The sequence below is a fragment of the Glycine soja genome, chromosome 10, assembly GCF_004193775.1.
Source record: "Glycine soja cultivar W05 chromosome 10, ASM419377v2, whole genome shotgun sequence".
NCBI classification, from domain to species: Eukaryota; Viridiplantae; Streptophyta; class Magnoliopsida; order Fabales; family Fabaceae; genus Glycine; species Glycine soja.
This window is the reverse complement of record NC_041011.1, coordinates 1,357,247-1,379,006: the sequence shown is the minus strand read 5'-3', so window position 1 is coordinate 1,379,006 and position 21,760 is coordinate 1,357,247. Positions and strand designations below refer to the sequence as shown.

The 21,760-nt window shown below is 33.3% G+C and overlaps 3 protein-coding genes across 4 annotated transcripts; 1 reads left to right on the top strand and 2 right to left on the bottom strand.

The window, feature by feature from the left end:
• Positions 1-539: 539 nt before the first annotated feature.
• LOC114372380 (CTP synthase-like) lies at positions 540-7,647 on the bottom strand. 2 transcript variants are annotated; one of them, XM_028329896.1, is made up of 22 exons: positions 7,312-7,643; positions 7,134-7,213; positions 6,936-7,022; positions 6,768-6,818; positions 6,538-6,655; positions 6,392-6,448; positions 5,865-5,929; positions 5,687-5,770; positions 5,372-5,422; positions 5,222-5,284; positions 5,079-5,125; positions 4,202-4,271; positions 4,050-4,112; positions 3,464-3,553; positions 3,324-3,362; positions 2,974-3,123; positions 2,817-2,894; positions 2,652-2,737; positions 2,021-2,069; positions 1,843-1,923; positions 1,534-1,627; positions 540-1,212 (listed from the first exon to the last, which is right to left on the bottom strand). In XM_028329896.1, the coding sequence occupies exons 1-22, from the start codon at positions 7,427-7,429 to the stop codon at positions 1,148-1,150; spliced, it is 1,686 nt and encodes a 561-aa protein (XP_028185697.1). In that variant the 5' UTR covers positions 7,430-7,643; the 3' UTR covers positions 540-1,147. The 2 variants fall into 2 exon arrangements, with proteins under 2 accessions (XP_028185697.1, XP_028185698.1); XM_028329897.1 differs by lacking the exons at positions 540-1,212; positions 1,534-1,627; positions 1,843-1,923; positions 2,021-2,069 and adding an exon at positions 2,140-2,518 and having other exon boundaries at positions 7,312-7,647.
• Positions 7,648-12,502: 4,855 nt separating this feature from the next.
• LOC114370354 (putative protein TPRXL) lies at positions 12,503-16,135 on the top strand. The gene is made up of 3 exons (XM_028327670.1): positions 12,503-12,936; positions 13,396-13,493; positions 15,178-16,135. Exons 1-3 carry the CDS (start codon positions 12,811-12,813, stop codon positions 15,632-15,634), a joined length of 681 nt encoding a protein of 226 aa, XP_028183471.1. The 5' UTR covers positions 12,503-12,810; the 3' UTR covers positions 15,635-16,135.
• Positions 16,136-16,356: 221 nt separating this feature from the next.
• Positions 16,357-21,260, bottom strand: LOC114370353 (probable protein disulfide-isomerase A6). Its single transcript, XM_028327669.1, has 11 exons — positions 21,018-21,260; positions 19,558-19,642; positions 19,038-19,135; positions 18,852-18,907; positions 18,173-18,290; positions 18,000-18,027; positions 17,804-17,895; positions 17,406-17,562; positions 17,176-17,300; positions 16,952-17,051; positions 16,357-16,752 (listed from the first exon to the last, which is right to left on the bottom strand). Exons 1-11 carry the CDS (start codon positions 21,182-21,184, stop codon positions 16,684-16,686), a joined length of 1,095 nt encoding a protein of 364 aa, XP_028183470.1. The 5' UTR covers positions 21,185-21,260; the 3' UTR covers positions 16,357-16,683.
• Between the last annotated feature and the right edge of the window lie 500 nt (positions 21,261-21,760).

Here is a 21,760-nt window from a genome sequence, read left to right as displayed (position 1 = left end):
AAAAATAATTTATATTTCATACCCTAATTTGTAATTCAAATTCTCTTGGGACAATAAATTTGTTAAATTATTTATCTAACCACGACCATTATCTCCCACCTAGAAGAAAATAGCAAAATCCTGTGCAACGTAAAAAATTGAATGATAGAAAGTTGATAAATTTCTTCATCCGAGTACCAACACTACAATCCATTGCAAAAATAGAGATACTGTGATAAGAATAATGATATCAAATTAACTGGAGTTTTAGCTTGGCATCAATTTTTTAAAAATAAAAACTACCTGATCCTTAGAGCTAATCATTAAATTTTGCCATCATTAATTTTCTATTTTTTTCTGCAAGTTTCTTATAGATAAAAGTATATAAAATGAAATAATGCATACAACATAGATCCTCGGTAAGAACTATACTGATCGATTGGAAGTATAGACCAAAATTTGCGACAACTTAAATATCATGTGCGAATTAGCCATCATATGACATAATCCATAATTATAATTTTATCCTTAAACGATTTCATCCCTTCCAAAACTTATCATTAACAAACCTTCCAAAAATAAACTCGGACACATGTATATCACCTATTGGTTCTACTTACAATTGTTGAATAAGAAAGTATAAAACCTAACATGCAAACATAAAATGAAAAGCATCAAGAAAAGATAACGAAAATGAAATCTTAATATTAAAATACAAGGTATTACACCCACGGCAAGCTACACCCACCGGGAAATGTTTGGCCATACCGGCGGCCAAGACGTGCAGATATAAGCAACGGAAAGATAAACGCTTTTGAGCTACAATTTTACTATTCTAGCTGCCATGCTTGATTTCATTATCGGTCACGGGTGAAGATATACTAGTATTTGCAACCTCCTTTAAGCATCTTCTTACCATTGAATTAATATAAAAGAATTTTAATGTGAAGTTTTCTAATGATAAAACAATGAATGTGGAGGTGCAAATGATATTACTCGGCAACCAAGATAGAGAAGCATGGGCAGCTGCACACGTACAATATTTCAGGATTCCCCTTATCTCCTTCAGTTCCCACACCCTTCCCTCTCCCCAATTATTTTCCCGTTGGAGTACCAGTTTACCATGGGAAAATATTGTAGGGGTGAGTTTCTAGTAACAAATCGTAGATCAACTTCCATTCTGCCTACTACTAATATACGCTTCCAACTTCCCTGTTGCGGCCAATATGAGACCTACATGTAGCATCATAAAACGTTTTAATAGACATAACGAAAACAGGAATTGAAGATGATAATTAAGAGTTATTTGAAATGAGAAATCTTTTACTATGAAATTTCAAGTATCAATACACATGGAAATTGCAAACTGTAATTATGCTTAAGAAGGCCTTTAGGAAGATGAGTAACCACAATTAACATGCGCCCTGTAAAGGTCCAAACAGACCGTCCCCATATCACACAAACTAACTCAACACAGATGGTGTAAATGATTTTTGGTTCATTCTTTCAGATGATTCATAGCATATAAAATGCAAATTAGGGAGTCACAAGTACCTAAAAACAAAGCAGATGGTCTCGCTGGCCGTGATTTGAATTCTGGATGGAATTGTGCACCTACGTAGAATGGATGACTTGGAAGCTCTAAGATCTGCACAAGAAGGAGAATTTCTAAACATTCAGAAAATAGATGCACTGTCCATGCAGAAAACAAGTGATAAAAGAAGTGAACTCCGTGTAACAATAATATATAGAACAGGAAAACAAATGCAGCCACATCCAATTGAAACAGAGATTCTCAACCTTGGTTCTAATTTCTAAGTTAATATTGCTTTGCATCGCAACATTACCCAAGCTAAAACTTACCTCCATTCGTTTTCCACTTTCATCCTTCCCAACGAATTTAAGTCCAGCTTCTTCTAAAGTTTCAATAACATCTGGGTTTACCTGTGTAATAATGTCAATGTCAAATTACAGAACATGTACTACACCAATCTCCCAAAACAGATCATGCAGTCACCAAAAAGAAGGTTCACAGCCAAACCTCGTATCTATGCCGATGTCGTTCATCCACATACTCTGAATTGCCGTACCTAGCAATTAGGAACATGCAGAAAGTGAGGGCACATATTAGAAGTGTATTAAAATTTTCCACAACACAGTTCATTATTTCAGATCCATATTCCTGCAAGATATTCAAAACAAGTTATAGTCCATCAGGAATGTGCTTTAAATCCTATTTTCTTCTTGTCGGGAGATGGAAGATTGTAGGTTTGAGCAGAAGGCTATACAAATGAGCTACCACTCCCCTGATTGAAGGTATAACAGTAGAATTGAATCCCAAATCCCTTTGATATTAGGATATCGCACAGAAAATTCTGAACCAGTCCTAATTTTCATTGACATCAAACCATCCCCTGATTATCAAGCACTTCAGTACTTGATAAACCACCAGACCTCATTATTAACATGGATCAATAAGAACTAACAGCAGGCCCTGACACCAAGAGCCTGAGATTTAATATATGCGGATAGTCTGAAACTGCCATAAAAAAAGCAATATAATTAGGAGAGGAGGGGAAGATGGGCTATTTCACTAGAGGGATACATGACCTGCTTTTTATTATTTCATTCACCATTATAATACTACCCAGTGAGATAACTACATCACATACAGCTTGGAAGTGATACAATCAGATGTCTGTAAGAGTGTTCTTCGAGATCCAAGCCTCATGGTACTTCCCATATGCGTCCGTGAACCCTGTTTATGACAAAGAGACATTACAAACAAACAAAAAGTAGAATAGGGAAAAGGGGGGGGAGGTCAGACATGTACATACCTCTGGCATGAAAATCACAACAGGATTCGGTGTTTGGGCATCAAACTCTACACTGTTTGCTCTTTCCCAACCCAAAACCTAATAATGAATATTAAATAAAAATAATAAAAGCATGTAGTTATAAGAACCAAGCATGACAAACAGAAATTTTACTTACCGATCTAGCAAACTCAATTACAGAAATTTGCATTCCCAGGCAAATCCCCAGGTAAGGAACACTGTTTTCTCTTGCATATTTGGCAGCTAGCATCATACCTCTCACACCACGATCTCCAAATCCCCCAGGAACCAAGACACAATCTGCGCTCTGCAAGTGTCAATTTCACAAAAATGGCTGTGGTTACAGATTCAAAAGCAATACATATTTCCTTGTACTGTATGAATCCAATTTCAAAGATAGGCCAACAGTTCCTCCATAGATAATAATAAACACAGAAAACATGTCATTTTTTCCCGAACTAAAATCTAGCAGGATCACATCACATTATCTAAAAAGCTGAGTCTTACCTTCAAAGTCTTCCAGGCCGCAGCATGTGCTTCTGGTGTCTGAGTAAAACCACAAAATAAAATTAGCCTTACATGAGTGGCATCCTTCAAAGTGACAAGTAACCTAATTTTTTCGGATGCAATTGGAAAGAAATCATTACTGATTTTTCACTGTCATCTTCAAGGTCAGAAGCTGCAATCCAGTCAATTGATGGCTTGAAAGAGCGTGCAACACAAGCATGCAGAAGGGCCTGTAAGCAATCAGGAATTATAAAACATAAATAGATGATAAAATTAAGCAGTGCCTTTCAATAATATAACACTTGTAGTGACTTACAACAAATGACTGGCAAAAAAAACAAAAAAAACCTTTTGTTAAATAAAAAAGCCACCATGCTACAGTGAAAGTGGGTTGATGCTCCAAAATTGTTGTTTATACTTTTCATTATATAAAACATAAAGCATTCTATCAATAGAAATAGCAGTTTTAAGGATTTGGTAAAAATGTGAATTCAGATGATTGCTCATGAAAATGGCATTAGATTTATAGAGAACCAGACTTAAAGCAAAAAATATAAACCAGAATTTTAAGTGTCATTATCAAGTTGTCCATAGATGATAGATCCCTCATTTTGAAAACCAAGTTAATACATAGTAAAATATACTAATATTTACTCAAATTTTCCATAAAATATAATGTCATCCTGCTATTCTTGTAATAAACATTAAAAAAAAGATTCAGCACACCTTTACAACAGATAAATATGAATCTGTTAGACCCACATACTTTCCCACCATTGCAATCCTCACCTGTAAATTTCAAAGTGTTTTCATGCTACTGCACAATTATATTATAATAAATTTGGAAAAAGTATTGCAAACTAAACTTATATACTCACAGATTCAGTAAGATTATCATAGGTCTCAGCCATCTCTGTCCACTGCTGTAAATCAGGAGGTGTAGCTTGGCTGAAAAAGAATTTACAACTGAAGTAGATTATTATCATAGTATCACTATATTTTTCAGAAAAAAGAAACAAGTACAATATATCCAGCATGCCTAAGTATGATAATCTATATTCAGAATGATGAAATATATTCTGGCTCACTCCAGTTATGATGGAGGATGGCAAGGGGGGTCATTTAAGCATTCATAAGATTACAGTGCACTGTTCATGCAACTAAAGTGCAATAGCTGTTGAGTGCTGACACTTCATGTTGTTGTAGTAGCATTACTTTATCAAGGGGTTTGACTTTGAAGGCTACAGAGGAGAAGAATATAAATAAGTTTTTCAGTAAATGGGTTTTATTTATTTCCCTTGTTAAACTAAAAGACAACACAGTTTTACTATGTTTCAGATCCCTTCTGCTCATGTTTTCTCTCTCAATATCTTAAGCATTACAGATTCTATCCCAAAGATTTTGCCCAACACCATTGGGCCAGAGCTAGATCCAATCCATGTCGGTTATGGCAGCACTTAGCTCAAGAGTTTTTGGGCTTACCCAAGCGGCACTGTAACATGGTACTGTGGCAGGCAGCATTATTTTAAATTATATTTATGTCCTTTAAATATTTTTGGTTCAAGATGCCTTCGGCAATTAGACTTTTAAGGATAACGATTATTTTATTAAAAATTATTTTTAGAAAAAAGAGCTACGTGTTTTTCTTTTTAATTAGGATTTGCCCGTCAGAGTTTGAAGACTGCAACAAATCAATTGATCAAGTTACATATTAACTTGAGAGTTTTCTTCTATTTTCCTTTATCAAGAACTCACCTGAGTAAGTTAAGCTGCTGCAGAATTGAATGGTGAGCATTTTGGTTCTGAAAAAAGCAACCAATCATACAGAAAACATATACACAAAATACAAACAAAAGAAGCCAAGCTTCAAAGGAACCAAAACATTACTAGAGACCCACTCTCAGTAACAGGGGAATGTGCCAAATGTTTGGTACATCATGGATGTTCAGAATATTCTCAACCTGTGAAAAAATACAGAAAATATAGATCAATAACTATTAAAACAAAAACTTTGTCAGACAACAACTGAGCTCAGTTCACCAACTTACTGGAACATGGCAAAATTTTGAGAGTTTTTCCTTGGTACTTTCTAGAAGAGGCTGCCATATTCAAGAACAGAGTATTTCAGCTGCTAATATGACCAAACTAGCTAGCATCAAAGATACAACAGTGAAAAGTCAAAACAGAGGGAAACAAGTTTAAATCAATAATTCCCTTGACTTGAATAAAGAAAAGAATAGTACAGTGTGCATGCTAAGATTAACCGAGCAAGGTCTTACTACCAAAAGACTCTGGAGCAAACATTATAACACAAATTAACATGTTTAAATGCATTCAGGTGTCAAAATGGCAGAACAATATACCTCAGCAGAGCGACTTGTTAAAAGATGAGGTGTCAATCCCAATGCTCGCAGCTCCCTGACACTATGTTGTGTAGGCTTTGTTTTCTGGATGCAGAATATTGCATTCAAAATGCGAAAAATAAAATAAATCAATTTAAACTAAGTCTACAACAGTAATGCACAAGTAATTAGGTAGTACTTGCTCGCCCACTACACCCAACACTGGTATCAGGCTAACATGGATGAGACAGAAGTTATCAGGCCCTGAGAAGAAATCATGAGAATAAAAACATAAAAATTGCATTCTTGCCATTGCCAAGACAGAAACATCCACACAAAAATTGACAGACAAAAGAAATATCAATGAACAACTTCATTGAAACATACAGCAAGGAATTAAGCAATACCACAACAGCAATCTCCATTAATGAATTATGCTGAAATGATACAGTACTAATGATACATAAATGAACTACCAGCAGATTGATCAGTTTGCATGGAGATTATTTAGGGTGGTCAAGCTGACATCTACTTGAGTATACTTGGATTGTTATCTATATTACTTGCCTTCAATATTAGGGTGATTACGGGAATATTTAGAAAAGATTTAAAATGGTTTCCTCGTCAAACATGAGGGAAATTTACAGAAATTCTATAGTAATAAATAATTTTGACAAAACTATACAGATCACTGTTAGTTTAAAAGCAAAATATTCTGTTGCATACCTACTTGAAAGGACAATTGCCGTAGAGCCTCAATAAATGGCATAGATTCAATATCACCTGTAGAAAGACAAGTACGCTCTCGCATTATTGATCGAAGTGGATAATGCAGCTTCAACAGAGACATCATCCCTGAGTTAAAATCTTACCCACAGTGCCTCCCAGCTCAATCACACAAACATCAGCAGGACCCTCCTTCCCGTCCACGGGAATCACAGCAACCGTTTCAATCCAATCTTTAATAGCATCAGTGATGTGCGGAACCACCTATTTTAAAATACCAATAACTCATCAAACCGGTCTCTATCATCCACAGTTCCGCACAAGTAAAATAAATATCTAGCAACAAGAGGTAAATGGCATACGTGCGGCGTATCACCTGAACAGTTTTCCCGAGATAATCGCCTTTACGTTCCTTCTCAAGAACAGACTAGTCATACGAAATGAAAACAAACACAACGGTTAAGCCACGAGAGAAAAATCACTTTTCAGCGCACTATTTTACTATTCACTAGTAGTATAACACAAAGCAAAAGCAAGCATGCACCTGGTAAATTTTTCCAGTAGTGATGTTGTTATCTTTGGTAAGCGTGACATCGAGGAAGCGCTCGTAATTTCCCAAATCCAAATCAACCTATCACCGAGTCAAATAATTAAATATAAAGAAAACAAATTTACCGCCACCAAGGTAACGGTAAAATTAAAGCATGCAGAGTATGATAAATAGGAGAAGAAGGAAAAGAACCTCTCCGCCGTCGTCGAGAACAAAAACCTCACCGTGCTCGAAGGGAGACATGGTGCCAGCGTCGATGTTCAAGTACGGATCTGCATGGAAGCGATTAAAAGATGAAAGTTACTACAAGTCGGTGTACGGAAAGAAGAAGAAGAAAAAAAGAGAGGAGAAATTGAGAGAAAGAGAGAACCGATTTTGATGGAAGTGACGCGAAGGCCACAGGCTTTGAGCACGACGCCTATGCTGCTGGCGGTGACGCCTTTGCCGAGGCCACTGACCACTCCGCCGCTGATGAGCACGTATTTCATTGTGTGATTTGGGGAAAGGAAATGAGTGAAGGCCAAGTGTTTGGGTTTATATCCGAGCGGGAAGGAAGGTTGTTGGTGCCGCCCTTTCCAAAAGCAATTTAAAAAACCTAACTAAGGCCTCTCAACCTCTTCGATTTTGGACTTGTAGCTGCTGCTTCCTACTGTCCAACTTGCTGCTTTTGCGCATAGCAGATATGATGTTGCTCGAAAATCATTTTAGAAAAAGGTGCAAAATTGAAAAGTTACTTCCTCTATTTTATTCTAATTATCTTATATTTTTCTTATTTTTTAATGTAATATTAATTACTTTTTCACTTATTCTTATATGTTAATAATAAACTATAAAATTTTGAGATAAATTAATTATAATGTAAGACTAATTTTATAAAATTATTTTTTTTAATTTATTTATTGTTTTTTTTCTTAATATATATAAAACAATGATAATTATTTTTGGACATAAAAAATAATATTTTTATATTACAATATCTATTGACTTTCACTTAAATACTTAATGAACTTAAATCATACTAAATGGTTCAAGATTAGTTTATTTGCATCAATATCTTATTGATGAAAAATTATTTTTTATTACTATATTTTTATATTTAACTTTTCTTAAAACTCACTTCTACCAATTTTATTTATTTTTCATTTTTATATCATTTGTTGAATTTATTAATTCCTCTCTTTTTTTTTTTTATAGTTTCTTCATTACATATGCGGATTTGATTCCTTACGTAGTCCTACATTTTTTTTTGGTAACCATCCTAAATGAGATTCTGCGACACTTAAATAGAGTAAAACTATTTATGATTTAGACTTATTGAAGATTTTTGTTAGTAAATGTGTATTCAGTATTTCAACATGTTATTGACATTCTATTTAATAGTACTATTAGAAGTGTCTCTTAATTTTAATTCTACTACTTTAATCGTCTACTCCCTTTTTTATTGTTGTTGAAAAGTCATATACTCTATATATATATATATATATATATATATATATATATAAATGAAAAATAGATGTGTAGCGTTACGATTTTAAAAAATTCAAAGTATGCTTTAAGAAGAAATATTTTTTTTTAATTTGCATCCAAACCATAATTGAAAATTCTATACGGAAAAATAAATACGTAAAAAATATTTAAACTTATTTCTTTGAGTTTTTCTTCTTTGGTTTATTTATTACACAACTGTTCGTTTTTTCCTACTCACTTAAAACTAGTAATTTCGAAACAGACAAATCTGGTAATAGAGAAGGACCCATGTCGATTTTAGTCGATCAGTTCCTGAAAGTCATCTTACCTTTTTTGGTTACTATGTTAAAGTCATTTTACCTTGAGTTATTCTCATAAAAGGGAAGAAAAAAAATTTATATTATTTTATTTTGTTTCCTGAAACTCCAGAAAGTATTCACTTTATTTTATTTCATATTCTCCAGGAAATATTACTTTACTTTTTTTAATTAATTAATTAAAAATATCAATATAAGCATCCCTTTACTTTCAAGGGTCAATGTCATTCCTAACGAATCAAACGAAATAACTATAGGGCGAGTCGTGCCTTCTTTTGTTTTCCCCCACAATGATTTTTAATGGGAGTGGTCAAGAATCAAGATATTCCCTTTGTATACTAAGATCCCCTAACTGCTTATGGGAGGAAAAAGCGTGTTGGAGCATTTTTTTTATAACTAGAATCGTGATTGATCACCATTCATTATCTCAGATATATACTACTTTCCTCTCACCAGCAAAAAAAGGTACTTTGTTGTTATCTTTTTACTTTTTTCATTTGTCTTCAAGAGAATCTTATTCAATATGTTATGTGTCTCGCCCAACGGCATTTTTTTTTTCTTTTTATTCAAACTCTTAAATATGTTTTTAGTTAATGTAAGTTAGTATTATTTGATTTTTGGTTTTTGTAAGATTTTTTAAAAATTTTAATCTATATAAGTTTATGTTTTTTGATTTTAATCTTTGTAAAATACTTTATTCATTTTAATCCTATAAATTTGTATTTTTAAAAATTTTGATCTATATAAGTGTAAACTTATAGAGATTATAGATAAAAATTATAATTTTATAAAAATTAAAATTGAAAAAACATAAATTTACAAAGATTAAAAAAAAAATATTTTACAAAGAAAAAAATAAAAAAAAACATTAACTTATATAAACCAAAAATATATTAAATTCTTATTCAGATCTCACTCTCGGATTAATTTTGTTGGGGCCGACTGTCCTTCTCGTGAGGTGAATTATCCAACTTAATTTATTAAATAAATCAAATAAATTTAAATTCGATTTTATGATCGATCAAGTTTTATGAAATATTAGAGTTTTGCAGATAATTTCGGAAAATGTACATATAATTACTTTAAATTTTTCATTAAATACTCATGTAGCCATTTTGAAAGAGATTTAATAAAAAAAAATATGAACTAAATAGTTAGAAATTATATTATAACTTTTTTTTACTTTAAACTCTTAATATAATTTTTATATAATTTCAATTTCATTAAGAATGTCATTTTCTTGGTTAAAATAATCGCATGCGCGTGGATTCTACGAAGAGCCAACAGATCACAGATGTATATTGATATGAAAAGGTAGATAACTCTACCCTTAGGAATAAAAAAACATTTTGTAAAAAAAAAGAGAATAAAAACCATACAACTTTTATTTGAAAGTATTATTAATGCATTTACATCATAATTCTTAATACATCTTTTGTGTTGTTTTCAATAAAAAAAAATATCTTATTTTTTAATTCTTTAACAAGTATCATTAGGCTTTGTCAAAATTTGAGATGTAGTGCTTTTTGTTTTCAATTTTAAAAAATTTTGAGTTTTCAAAAATTAAAAAACTTACTTGATTAATTAGTTTTACAGAACAATTTTTAAAAAATATTCTCTTTTTTATTTTCTTAAAACTAAAAAACCAAACACATGTTTTAGATGTTTTCTTTTAGTTTTCTCATTTTTTTTTTTCCAAAACAAGTGAAATATGAAAACACATGCAGAATTGCCAATATTCATTAGTGACATTTTTGTTATTTTTGAAATCGCACATTATAATTTTGAATCGGTATCTCTTTTCTCTTTCTCTTTATATCTCTATTCCTTTTTCTCTAAGATTGTGTTTTAGGGTTTTACTCGTTTCCTATACGCATTCTCTTTTGCTTTGAATCTTTTATTCTCACTCGTTCTTTTAGCCCTTGTTCGTTTCGGAACGGAAGAAAAAATGCAAAGAAAGACCCGAAAGTAAATACACGTTGAATGTGAAAATGAAAATGATTTATTTGTTAATAAAATCAATTAGTGAAAATGATTTTACTATCTTAAAAATATATACAACTTTTAAAATTAAACACCCGAAAGTAAATAAAATTGAATGTGCTGGTAACCAAAATCGAGTTTGTGGATACGATATTCGATTCCTTCTCTCTCATAATTAAATACATGTTTTTTACATATGTGCAGTTTTTTAAGGGCATAATTTATTATGATTGTTAAATTTTTAAAAAATCATAACAAAATCAAAATCAAATAGAATATATACAAAACAAAAATCAAATATTATTTAACACAAGCTCATGTGAATAAAATTGGATTTTATGGAATTTTGTTTTTTTATGAATAAAATTGGAATTGTACAAATGATTTATTTAAATTTTTTTTTTACTATCCATTGTATCCCTTTATTTCTTCTCGTTTCACATTTCTTTTATCTCTACAAAATGACTATATTTTTCACTTTCTTTCATTTTTTTTCTTTTTATTCATTTTTCCCTATACTTTCTTTCATTTTCTTTCTTCACAAACTAACGCAGCCTTACTTTGAATTTGTAAGGGCTTTTCGTTTTTTCCTTGTTCTACCTTTTACGTGTTCGATTTATTCACATTCCTCTTATTTTTACTCAGTTTATTTTTTCCTTTTTTCTTAATTTCAAATTCTACGCGCTTTGTGTTTTGTTGACTGAAGGTCTTTAAGCGTAGCTCAATTTTCGCCTCATGACCAAGTGGAAGTGGAAGTTGGTTGAATATTAGTGGTAATTTTTAATTATTGTTTTCTAATAATGCTCAAAAATTGTTAATTTTTCTCTTGTTTAGATTTTCTTACTTGCCTTCTTTATTCTTAATTCTCAAATGGTTAGGATTGTGTGAGTTTCATTTATTAGTTGATAGAGTATATGAGTTTTTTTTTTAATTATGATAATTATGTGTGAAACAAATGAGATGTTTTCATGGTTGAAGGAGAAGGAATCAGACACCATCAATATATCTTCATAATTATTATTATTTTCCAAGAGGATTGTGTTGTAATTAAGGAGTGAAATACATAGATCTAATCAACAACTTACAAATTAAACACTAATTAATGCCAAGGGTAAATGAGACAATATCAACAATGCTAAGTGTAAATGGAATAAGATTGGCAAACATGGGATTACAAAGTAGTAACACTTAATGCCTTAGACAGCAATGGCATGTATCTTGTATAATTTGTCTTATTCATAATGATATATAATATGAAAATATTGGTATAATTTTTTATTTATTTTAGTCCATTCATTTAGCAAAAATATTGTTATTTTATGCTGATTCTTTCTCTCTAAATATATTATTTTTTAAATTAATCCCTATATATATATATATATATATAAATAAGTTCTTCAATAATTTACAAAAAAAAATCATAAAGAAATAATACAAACAAACAAGGTTTCTATGTTTAATTTTTAAAAACAAGTTTATAACACAAATTTAACACAAAAAAAATTAAAGCTTAATTACACTTTTGTTTCCCAAACTATCACAATTTTGCAATTATTTTTCTTATCTCTGAAAACAACTTTCAAAACAAAATTGACAAATTTAATTTTTTTAATTCTCTTCTAAAAATAGTTTTTTTATAATTGATTTACAACATAGTCTTTAAAAGATAAACAGCAAAACTAAATCAAGCATGCCCTTAGTTAAATTATTTTGGATTTCTTTCGTCTAATGAATATGATGATTAAAACCAAAACAAATTATTTTTTCGAGGTAGAAATCTAAAACGTGTGTCAAAGATTTTGTTTAAGAAAACTGTTTAGCAACACGTGTCAGGAACAAAGCGCGGGTCTACCATCATAAACAACACCGAAGAAACCGTGTTACATTTCCCTCCGATCGTTTTTTTTTTTTTGAGGCCGAAAAAGCAAACTAACTCTGATATACTGCTATGTTTCAGTTTCACTTTCACTGCGTGGCCAAAGATGGAAGACGGAAAGGGAAGCCGAAGCAATCTCTGAGCAACAAATTAGGGTTTCAACATTGAATAGTCTCTTTTTCTTCCCCAAAGAGAAAGTCTTGGTTTAGATGAGTTGGTCTCAACAATGGGTTCTGATTCCAATTTGGGAGGGTCGCCCTCAGCATCTTCGCCCAGTGCCAAACGCACCAGAGATCCCGAAGAGGAAGTTTACCTCGACAATCTTCGCTCTCACAAGCGTTACCTAAGCGAGGTTGCACACATCATTATCTAATTTCCCCCCTTTTTGTCGTTTTATTATTACTTTGTTTATTTTAATGCTTTTAACTTTAACCTGCCTTCTTAATTGTTTTTTGTTTATTTGTTTTGTTTACTAAGTTAGAGTTTTTAATCATTTTTCAGTTGTTTTTGTGCAATGGCCTGTCAGGGGATTTCCGTGTTTTGGCTTCTATAACCTTTTTTTTTCCTGTAAAAAAATGTTCTTTTTTTTTTTTGGTTTCATTAACTAATACATGTTTGTGAATCTTGATTTATTTTATGAATAATTGGCTTTTGTTTTGTAAATTAGGCATTACTTGTTTGCATAACTGAGCTGAAACACAATTTAAAAAGGTGCATTTTTTTGTTAGAACTATATGTTTGCATTCATCATGTGGATCTTTGTTTGAATTGATTAAATAAAAGTAACTTAACCCATTGTTTCCGTGCACAGATAATGGCATCCAGTCTTAACGGGTTGACAGTTGGAGACTCACTTCCTGATAATCTCATGGATTCTCCAGCAAGGTCTGAAAGCATGTTCTCTTTCAGGTAATATCATGTCCACTTTTTTGTGTGTAAAGTATGATTCACATTTTGGAGATTATGCTGATACTTCCGTGGATGAGGTTTATTTTGTTGCACTTCATCATTTGAATATTGAAACAGAAGCTTGCTCATGCATTGCATGAGTTCTATTCAATATCCATTGGATGAGCTATTGCAGCTGCAGAGTCTGAAAATTACTTTTTGTGATTCTTCTTCTCCTTCTTATGTGAGAGTTTGGTTAAATTTCTTAAAATCATCATTGTAGTCATTGATCGTTTTGTTGGTAGCTCTTATTGCAGCTGCAGAGTATGAAAACTATTTTCACCTGTAGTGATGCTAAACATTATGCTTTATTAATTTTTTTGGAGGGGTGGTGTTGCTCAATCAAGTAGTTTTGATGTGCTCAAGTGTTGAGAATGAAGATCCCTTTGCTGTTCCAGAATAAAATAGGATTACTAAAATTTTCCTCATTATGGTTTTCTTTGCAAAGAAACTCCAAACCTGGCATCGGTAGAAGGCCTTTATTTGTGTCTACTGTCTAGTTATTGGTCATATGAACACTGACACATTCATTCATCATTTTCCCTCATGCAAACCTATTATATGTGTGCACTAGGCCTGAATAACTCAACCTTTGTTTTTTGGTGTTTACATTGTCATGGCTTATTTGTCAATATTAATCGCTTGATACCCCTTAAACGTAACCTTGTAGAATGTAGACCATGGAAATTCTGTCATTTTCAAGGTCTAATCCTCCCCCTCACTAGTGTGCCTCTTATTTACCATTATGTGGGCTATTTGATGTGAAATATGAAGTAATTGTGGGTAGGAGTAGGAACTAGAATTCACAATCAATTACTTTCCCATATCTCTTTATCTTGTTAAATAAGTATGTCACCAAACTCAATTACTAGTAGATCTTAGGTAAAAAAAAAACTACAAATACTTTTGGGAATGATGCAAGGCTGTGTTTATTTTGTGGGGGAGCGGGAGTCAAAGGTTGAACAAGCAAGTAGCTCTATGAAGCGGCTTTGGTCAATAGACATGTTGCTTGATTTCTGTTGCAGTATATTTACCATAAGCATTTTTCCCTGCCTTAATATGATTCAAATTCTATTGTAAATAAGTTTGAATATATGCACATGTAAAAATGCACATAAAATGTTGCTAACTCTACGTATTTGTTGTTTAATATCCTATATGTTTGATAAATTGCTACTTTCCATATGTATAAGATATGAAACAACATATATGTACTATGTAGAGTTAACTTTCCATAATAACTCTTACGTATTTTCTTTTTATAGAATGATATATACTATTAATTTAACATAATCAACATGTCCAACACATGAAATTACTTATCTTTGTCAAATATTAGGGTTTGGTAGGGTTAAGGAAAGAATTAAATTTTATATATTAAGGTGTGATTCGGTTTGATTTTAACAATAGGAAGTGAAAATTGCACTAAACCAAAATTAAAAAAAAAAAGAGAAGTTTTTGTGGTTTTTGATTTTTCTTATGGATTAATTTGGCAGTTTAAAACAGTATAATTTGGTTTTAAACACCCTTAATACCAACATTGAACTACAAGCAATCTTTTGGAAAAATAAATTAGTTATATTCTCCAATGACCAATGATTAGCAAATGTTCCAATAATTAATTTCTTTTTGTTGAATTTTTCAGAGATGATATGTCTTTTTTGCAATATTCACCGATGTCAGAAGATTCAGATGACTTAAGGTTTTGCGAGACCCCTGTGCACAGTTGCTCATCTCAACTCGACAGTCTTCCCAGTAGTCCAGTTTCTCCACACAGGTACCAAAGACCGCAGAATGCATCATCTTCAGCACCTTCCTCAAGTTCGAATGCTTCTCATGTCTCCACCGTTACTTGCCCCCAGCCTCGTCAGAGAGGGTCAGATTCTGAAGGCCGCTTCCCATCATCTCCAAGTGATATATGCCACTCAGCTGACTTGAGAAGAGCTGCACTTCTAAGATCTGTGCAGATGAGAACACAACCTCCTAGCCCTGCATCTTTGGACCTTCCCTTTGTTTCTAACCCAGAGTCTGCTACTAACATAGATCCTGAGGAAAGATCATGCCCATATATGAAATCTCTGGTTGACGAGAGAGAGTATTGAGGGTAGGGTTCATCAATGGGTATTCCTGTACTCCACTTCAACCTTGGTCATGGTATTTCGCCATGCAGGGTCCTAATGAACGAGTCTTCGGAAGGTAAAATTGCTATATTGGAGAATTCAGTTTTTTTTTTTAAATCGACAAATGTTAGTTCATTGATTTTGTTAGAAATGTCAGTTTAGAGGATTCAAATCCAACACTTCTCTTCCTTTCCCCTCCCTTCACCCTTCATCATTTTCCAATCACCAGCCCAACCTTAGGAGAAATATCAGTCTTGGTCTTGTTTACGGGATTTTGTGGTCCCGCTATAGCCCATTGTCTCCTCCAACTGCTCTCTAGTAAATTATGCGTAGTCCTTTTTTTTTTTTGTCAAAGGATAATCATGGAATTTCATTCATTAAAAATAGAGTTGTAGATACATGATGGTGTAATATGGAAAATTTTGGTACTAGCATAACATAGAGCAGCTTTTGCAAGCAATTGAGCTACAGTATTTGCTTGCATCTTGACAAGTCTAACTCTGAAATGTGGGTTTTGTGCTAGAAGAATTTTACATAGAAGAATGAAAGCACCAAGATCAGAATAATCGCTAATGGAGCTATTGATGCTATCTTCTAGCAATTTGCTGTCAGTCTCAAACTGCACATGAGAGAGCACGCAATGCGTACAGTCCTATGCCTTAGGAATTTTACTTAATTATGATTTTCATTGGTTTCATTCGAGATGGTTGATTGTTGCGTTCATTTCTTATTTATAAGCAAATCGTACACCATCAAATAGCGAAGGAAACACATGGTATAAAGACAAAAGTTATCGTCTCCCAAAATTTTAAACTGCTCAGGTAAGACTACAATGGGGAGAAGAATCGTAATCTTTAACCCCAAAAGCGCCATGCAAGATAGGGTCATTAATAGAGACTCAAACTAAGCACTACAAGTAAGTATCCACGTTGAATATCTCCCAGCAATTTCGATATCAAAGTCAAACAATCATCGGCAGCTGCGGTGGATCACGAGCTTCCATGAGAGTTGGTTAACAATGCACCAATAAGTCAAGCAGCATATGTCGACAAGATATTTTTCTTTAGAGTTAACTCGTCGGCCTTCGCAGGGCTAATGGACTGCATCAATCAATCAACATAGGCAAGTGAGTAGCGCGATTATACATTCAATTTTTAATCTCACTTTACGACCAACTTTAATTATTGCAAGAAAACAAAGTATTTCTCGAGTCTTGGAATTTGAACAACGAATCACGATAAATTATTATTTCACGAATAAGTAAGGTTTCAACGTTTGGGACTGAAAAGAGAATATTACCTTGTCAAGAATGCGCTGTAGGCGCTGAATTTCGTTCTTAGCATAATCAGAACCTTTTTCCCTGTAATTCTTGGCAGCTTTCAAGTAAATCTTCCCGTACCTAACGATATTATTGGATTATTGCATTTGGTTTCTTATTATGGGCAAATATTGCAGAATATATGAAATATAATGATGCAAATTAAGCTATTCTCAATGTTGTAGAAAGATGATATTCAAGTTACCTTGAGGCGGAACCCTTAAGCTTCACAACTTCCTCTTCCAATCGGGTAAACACGGATTTCTTCTCTTCATCGCTGGCAGCTACAAACTCCTTTACCAAGACATCCAAGCTTTCTACTATACCGGCCTATACAGAAATATCAAATGTATGAATAAGATACCAATTGCAACAATTTTAACTTTTATCCCCGACCAAAAAATAAAATAAAACAAAACTCTAGATTTCACTAACTTGGGAAGTAAGTTGTCCTTTTCCATCTCGACTTGCTCCAGATTTCTCATTGATAAAAGCCACAAAGTCATCCAAGTCTCTTCCACCTCCGTAGTCTTCACCAGCTTTGTTGCCCTTTGGGAAGAACTTCAAGGTAGGAAATCCACTCACGTCGTACCTTCATAAATATTATTCCAGCAAACTTCAATTATTTATCATGTTGTAACGATTCGTATATTCCATCACATTATGACTTGAAAGGAAGACAACTATGAATAAGCACTACACAACGTGCACATCAATCTAGGACCTTTAAAAACAATTTTACTTCTACTGGCCTTCACCTCTGAAGTTTGATTCTGTCAGAAGACTCAGAACAAAAACAACTACACAAAATAGATCAGGTAAATAAAACTCACTTTTCAGCCAGATCCCTATATTTATCAGCATCCAGATTTGCAATTACTACATCTTCCTCCAATTTAAATGCTGTGGCAACTTTCTCGTAAGTCTGGAGGGAAAAAAGAGCATAGTCAGGTTCCACAATATTGGTTTTATGAAAATTAAAGGTCCCAACCTTAAATTGATAACAAGGAACCTCAAAGATATACTTACAGGAGCAAGACTTTTGCAATGTCCACACCTAGCAGAATCCCAAAATTTATTAGATCTAGCGGTATGAGTGTTTTCACAATACAGTGTGCAATGTAAACTAAGTTTTACCAAATTTTAGTCCAAAACAAAATAAAGATAAAAATAGAAACAATACAAAAATTATTGGTCAGTACCATGGTGCATAAAACTCAACCAAGACATCTTTGGCTTCATCCAAGACAACCTCATTAAAATTTTCAGGTGTTAGCACCACTACATTGGAAGGTACTGTAGCAATCTTTACATTCGTTCCTGCAAGCAAATCTCTTCGTTAGGAAATCCCATTAAAATTGCAAGCCAAAAGCACATAGTAGAAGACAAAGGGAAAACCAAATTGTGTTGATGTCTATCCTCAACATAGCCATAACAGCTAAAAAATATAAGGAAAGTGTGTAGATAGTGATGTTCTTATAAGATATGAATAAAAAACTTCGTACCCCATTGCCCAGAGGCTCTTCGCTATGCGAAGGTATGGGGGAGGGATGTTGTACGCAGCCTTACCCTTGCATATGCAAAGAGGCTGTTTCCGGATTCGAACCCATGACCAACAAGTCACCAAGGCACAACTTTACCGCTGCACCAGGGCTCGCCCTCCTTATAAGATATGAATGAAACCAAAAAAATTAGTGGCTTGGTAAATTCTTTCCTACATAAAATATTTTTCATTTTTTCAAAAGATGGTGCAATATGGCTAATTTCTGATGTTCAATTCAAGATACTACATTCCCTTAGAAGTTACACAAACATGTTAATATCACAATGCCTTTGCCTTCATAAAAATTAAAACACTAGGTTTCAAAAGCTCGAGAGTACCTCCTTCCGTATTTACAAACTCAACAAGTGATTCAGCAGTGCGTGGCCCTTCATACCTATGGGAATTTTCCAAAATCAAATATTGAATGCAAAAGGAATGATAGATGTGAAATGACAGGTAAATAACTATGAATTGAGATATAAAATCGTCTCCATGTTATATTCCAATAGAGAAGATTTCCTCACTTTTTGGCTTCAAGAGATCCTTTTGGAAACCACTGAATTGTTGGGTACCCAGAGACTCCATACTTGCTGCACAAACTCTTATGCTCATCACAGTCAACCTACATTACATTAAAAAGTAAGCTTTGTCAATTTAACAGGTAATGAAGTTATTGAATCGTCATTGAGAAATGCCAAAAAGAAACAACAAAAACGTACAAACACAAGAAATCTGAGTACGTTGACAAAGTGTATATCACTTTTTATGAGGAGGTGGGGGTGGGTTGGACTAAGAGTTCAATAACGGAGAAAAGATAGTCTGAGTGATTATATAGCTTAAACTTCTTCATCATGAAGGCAGGTATATAACATGAACATGCTCCACACCACACTAAGAGAGGGATTACCAATAAAATGAAGTACACAAACAATCATAAATACATAAAATGCCTGAAGCTCAAAAAATACCACAACAAATTATTAAGTAAACAGAAAAATGGTAAAATAATATTAGAGGTTCTGAAAGAAACACCAGGGTGCTGACCTTGCCAATTAAAACAGATTTGGCTTTCTTGAAGCTGCTACCAAGCTTTTCATATTCTGGAGCAAGCTTTTTGCAGTGTCCACACCTATTACAACAAAAAAGGAAGTGATCGTAAACATAATGACATATTAGTGAACATAATAACATAAGGAAATTACTAAGTAATTAGTACAATGAATTGGTTAAGCTCATGAAGTTTTGAAACACAGAATGATTGATCGAGACTTTTGTTTCGGAGTTTTGGACAGGGTTTCTACTCGTGAAGTTTTTTGATGGATAAGATGTTTGGGAGTGATCTTTAACTTGTTTGAAGAAGTAGTAATTAGCTGTTTTCCCGTTTTACCCCTTTTCTTTTTTCTGGAAGCACATTGGGTTGGGCATGGAACTGAGACCTGGAGTTAGAATTTTAGTTAAGATGTCTGGAAGTCATTTTAGAAACAGAATCACAGTTAAAAGACCAATTCCATGGAATTATAACACAACTAAAATTAACCCTTCCCAACTTCTAATCCTTACCCTTTGAATCACAATTCATAACTTCACTCTCGAAGTTGCAGCAATAGCTTTCCTTGTTTTTGTTGCTCCTGCTGCCATCCCTGCATCTCTACTGCCATCCTCCCCTCATTGTCACCGCCACTATCATGGTACCACCACCACCATCGTTCCTACCACCTAAGGATCTTCTTTTTCGCCACTCAAAGCCGACATAACCCCACCAATGACTACCCGTACTCAAAAAATGGATTCAACTATAATTCTATGCTCTAATTTTTGCATAACCCAAACATGAGAATTATGACTCTGAACCAGATTCAATTATGACGAGATTGGATTTGAATTTACAATTTTAAACTACAATTCCAACTAGATGCGCCAAGTGGAATCTAAAAGTTTCTATTGTTATGTCTTGAGTGTTTCTTTTCGTCTCTCAATGTCAATGATATAAAGGATGACCGTTTAATTCTCAAATTATAGTAATCTTAATTGCACCTTTTAGTCCCTGTACTTTAATTAGAGGGATATTATCTTCTAATTATTTGATTGAAGGAATCAAAGACTATAGTCAACCCGTAATAAATTAGAAGTTAAATAAAGAACAATAATAGTTTTAATTTAATTTATTAATTTAAAAAATAAGTTCATGATGAGAGGGACAAACTACCCTAGTAAACAAAATCTAGAGGAACAAAATTGCACCGAAAGTCAAACCGGTATCGTATTGTATCGTCTACAACAAGAAGTCATTTAAGTACAAATCAACAGAAGGTAAAACGACAAGTTGAACCGTTAAACGCAAAGAACACATGCAATCCGATCAGAACGAGGCTAAAAAGGAAAACATCAGAATCGGTTAATAATAAACCCTACCTAATAACGATTTCAAGAAATCAAAGTAACGATGGAATAAAGAATAGTTGATAGAAACAGAGAGGAAGAGATCGAGAAGATTGGTAAGTTACCAAGGAGCATAGAACTCAACGAGAGCTCCTCTGTCCTGACCAACTTCCTTCTCGAAGTTATCTTCAGAGAGCACAACGACGTCGTCTGCTGAGGCCGATTGGAACAGCAGAGCAAACGCAAACGCTGCCAACGCTATTCTCCTGCTCCAGATCTGATACTTCTCCATCTTCTTCTTCTTCTTCTTCTCGATTTCAGCTCATCTGCAACGGCACGTGCGGGATTTTATAGGAAACCTGTTTCGGTGTAGAGTTTTCGTTCCTCCGTTTCGGTCACGTGGCGTCATTTTATTGCATCGCTTGTCGTTAAAGTCATCGTTGGCCAATGCATTTCTCGCGGTGCTACCACGTCATACCTAGATTCTTTTACCTGTGACGTCTCGTTCTTGACGTGGCAATTGATGAGAGGAACACAGTGTCAATAGTCAGAGTATCTGAGCAACGTGTAAAGTGCCTGTTGTACTCGTACAAATGTATGCACGTATATACACTAATACATACGATATAATGCAGGGACAACGCATTTATTTTTTGCTAAAATAAAATTTTGATACTCCTAGTTTCATAAATATGTAAAACTTTTTGCACTTTTGCTGCACAACCATTTTTTTTTTATTGTAACTGGTATAATTATTAATGTAATTATAAATTAATTAAAATTTATTAGTTATTAAAAAAATCTTTTATGAAAATTAAGTGATTAAACATAAATAATTAATAGGTTAAAGTTAAAGTTAATTATTTAA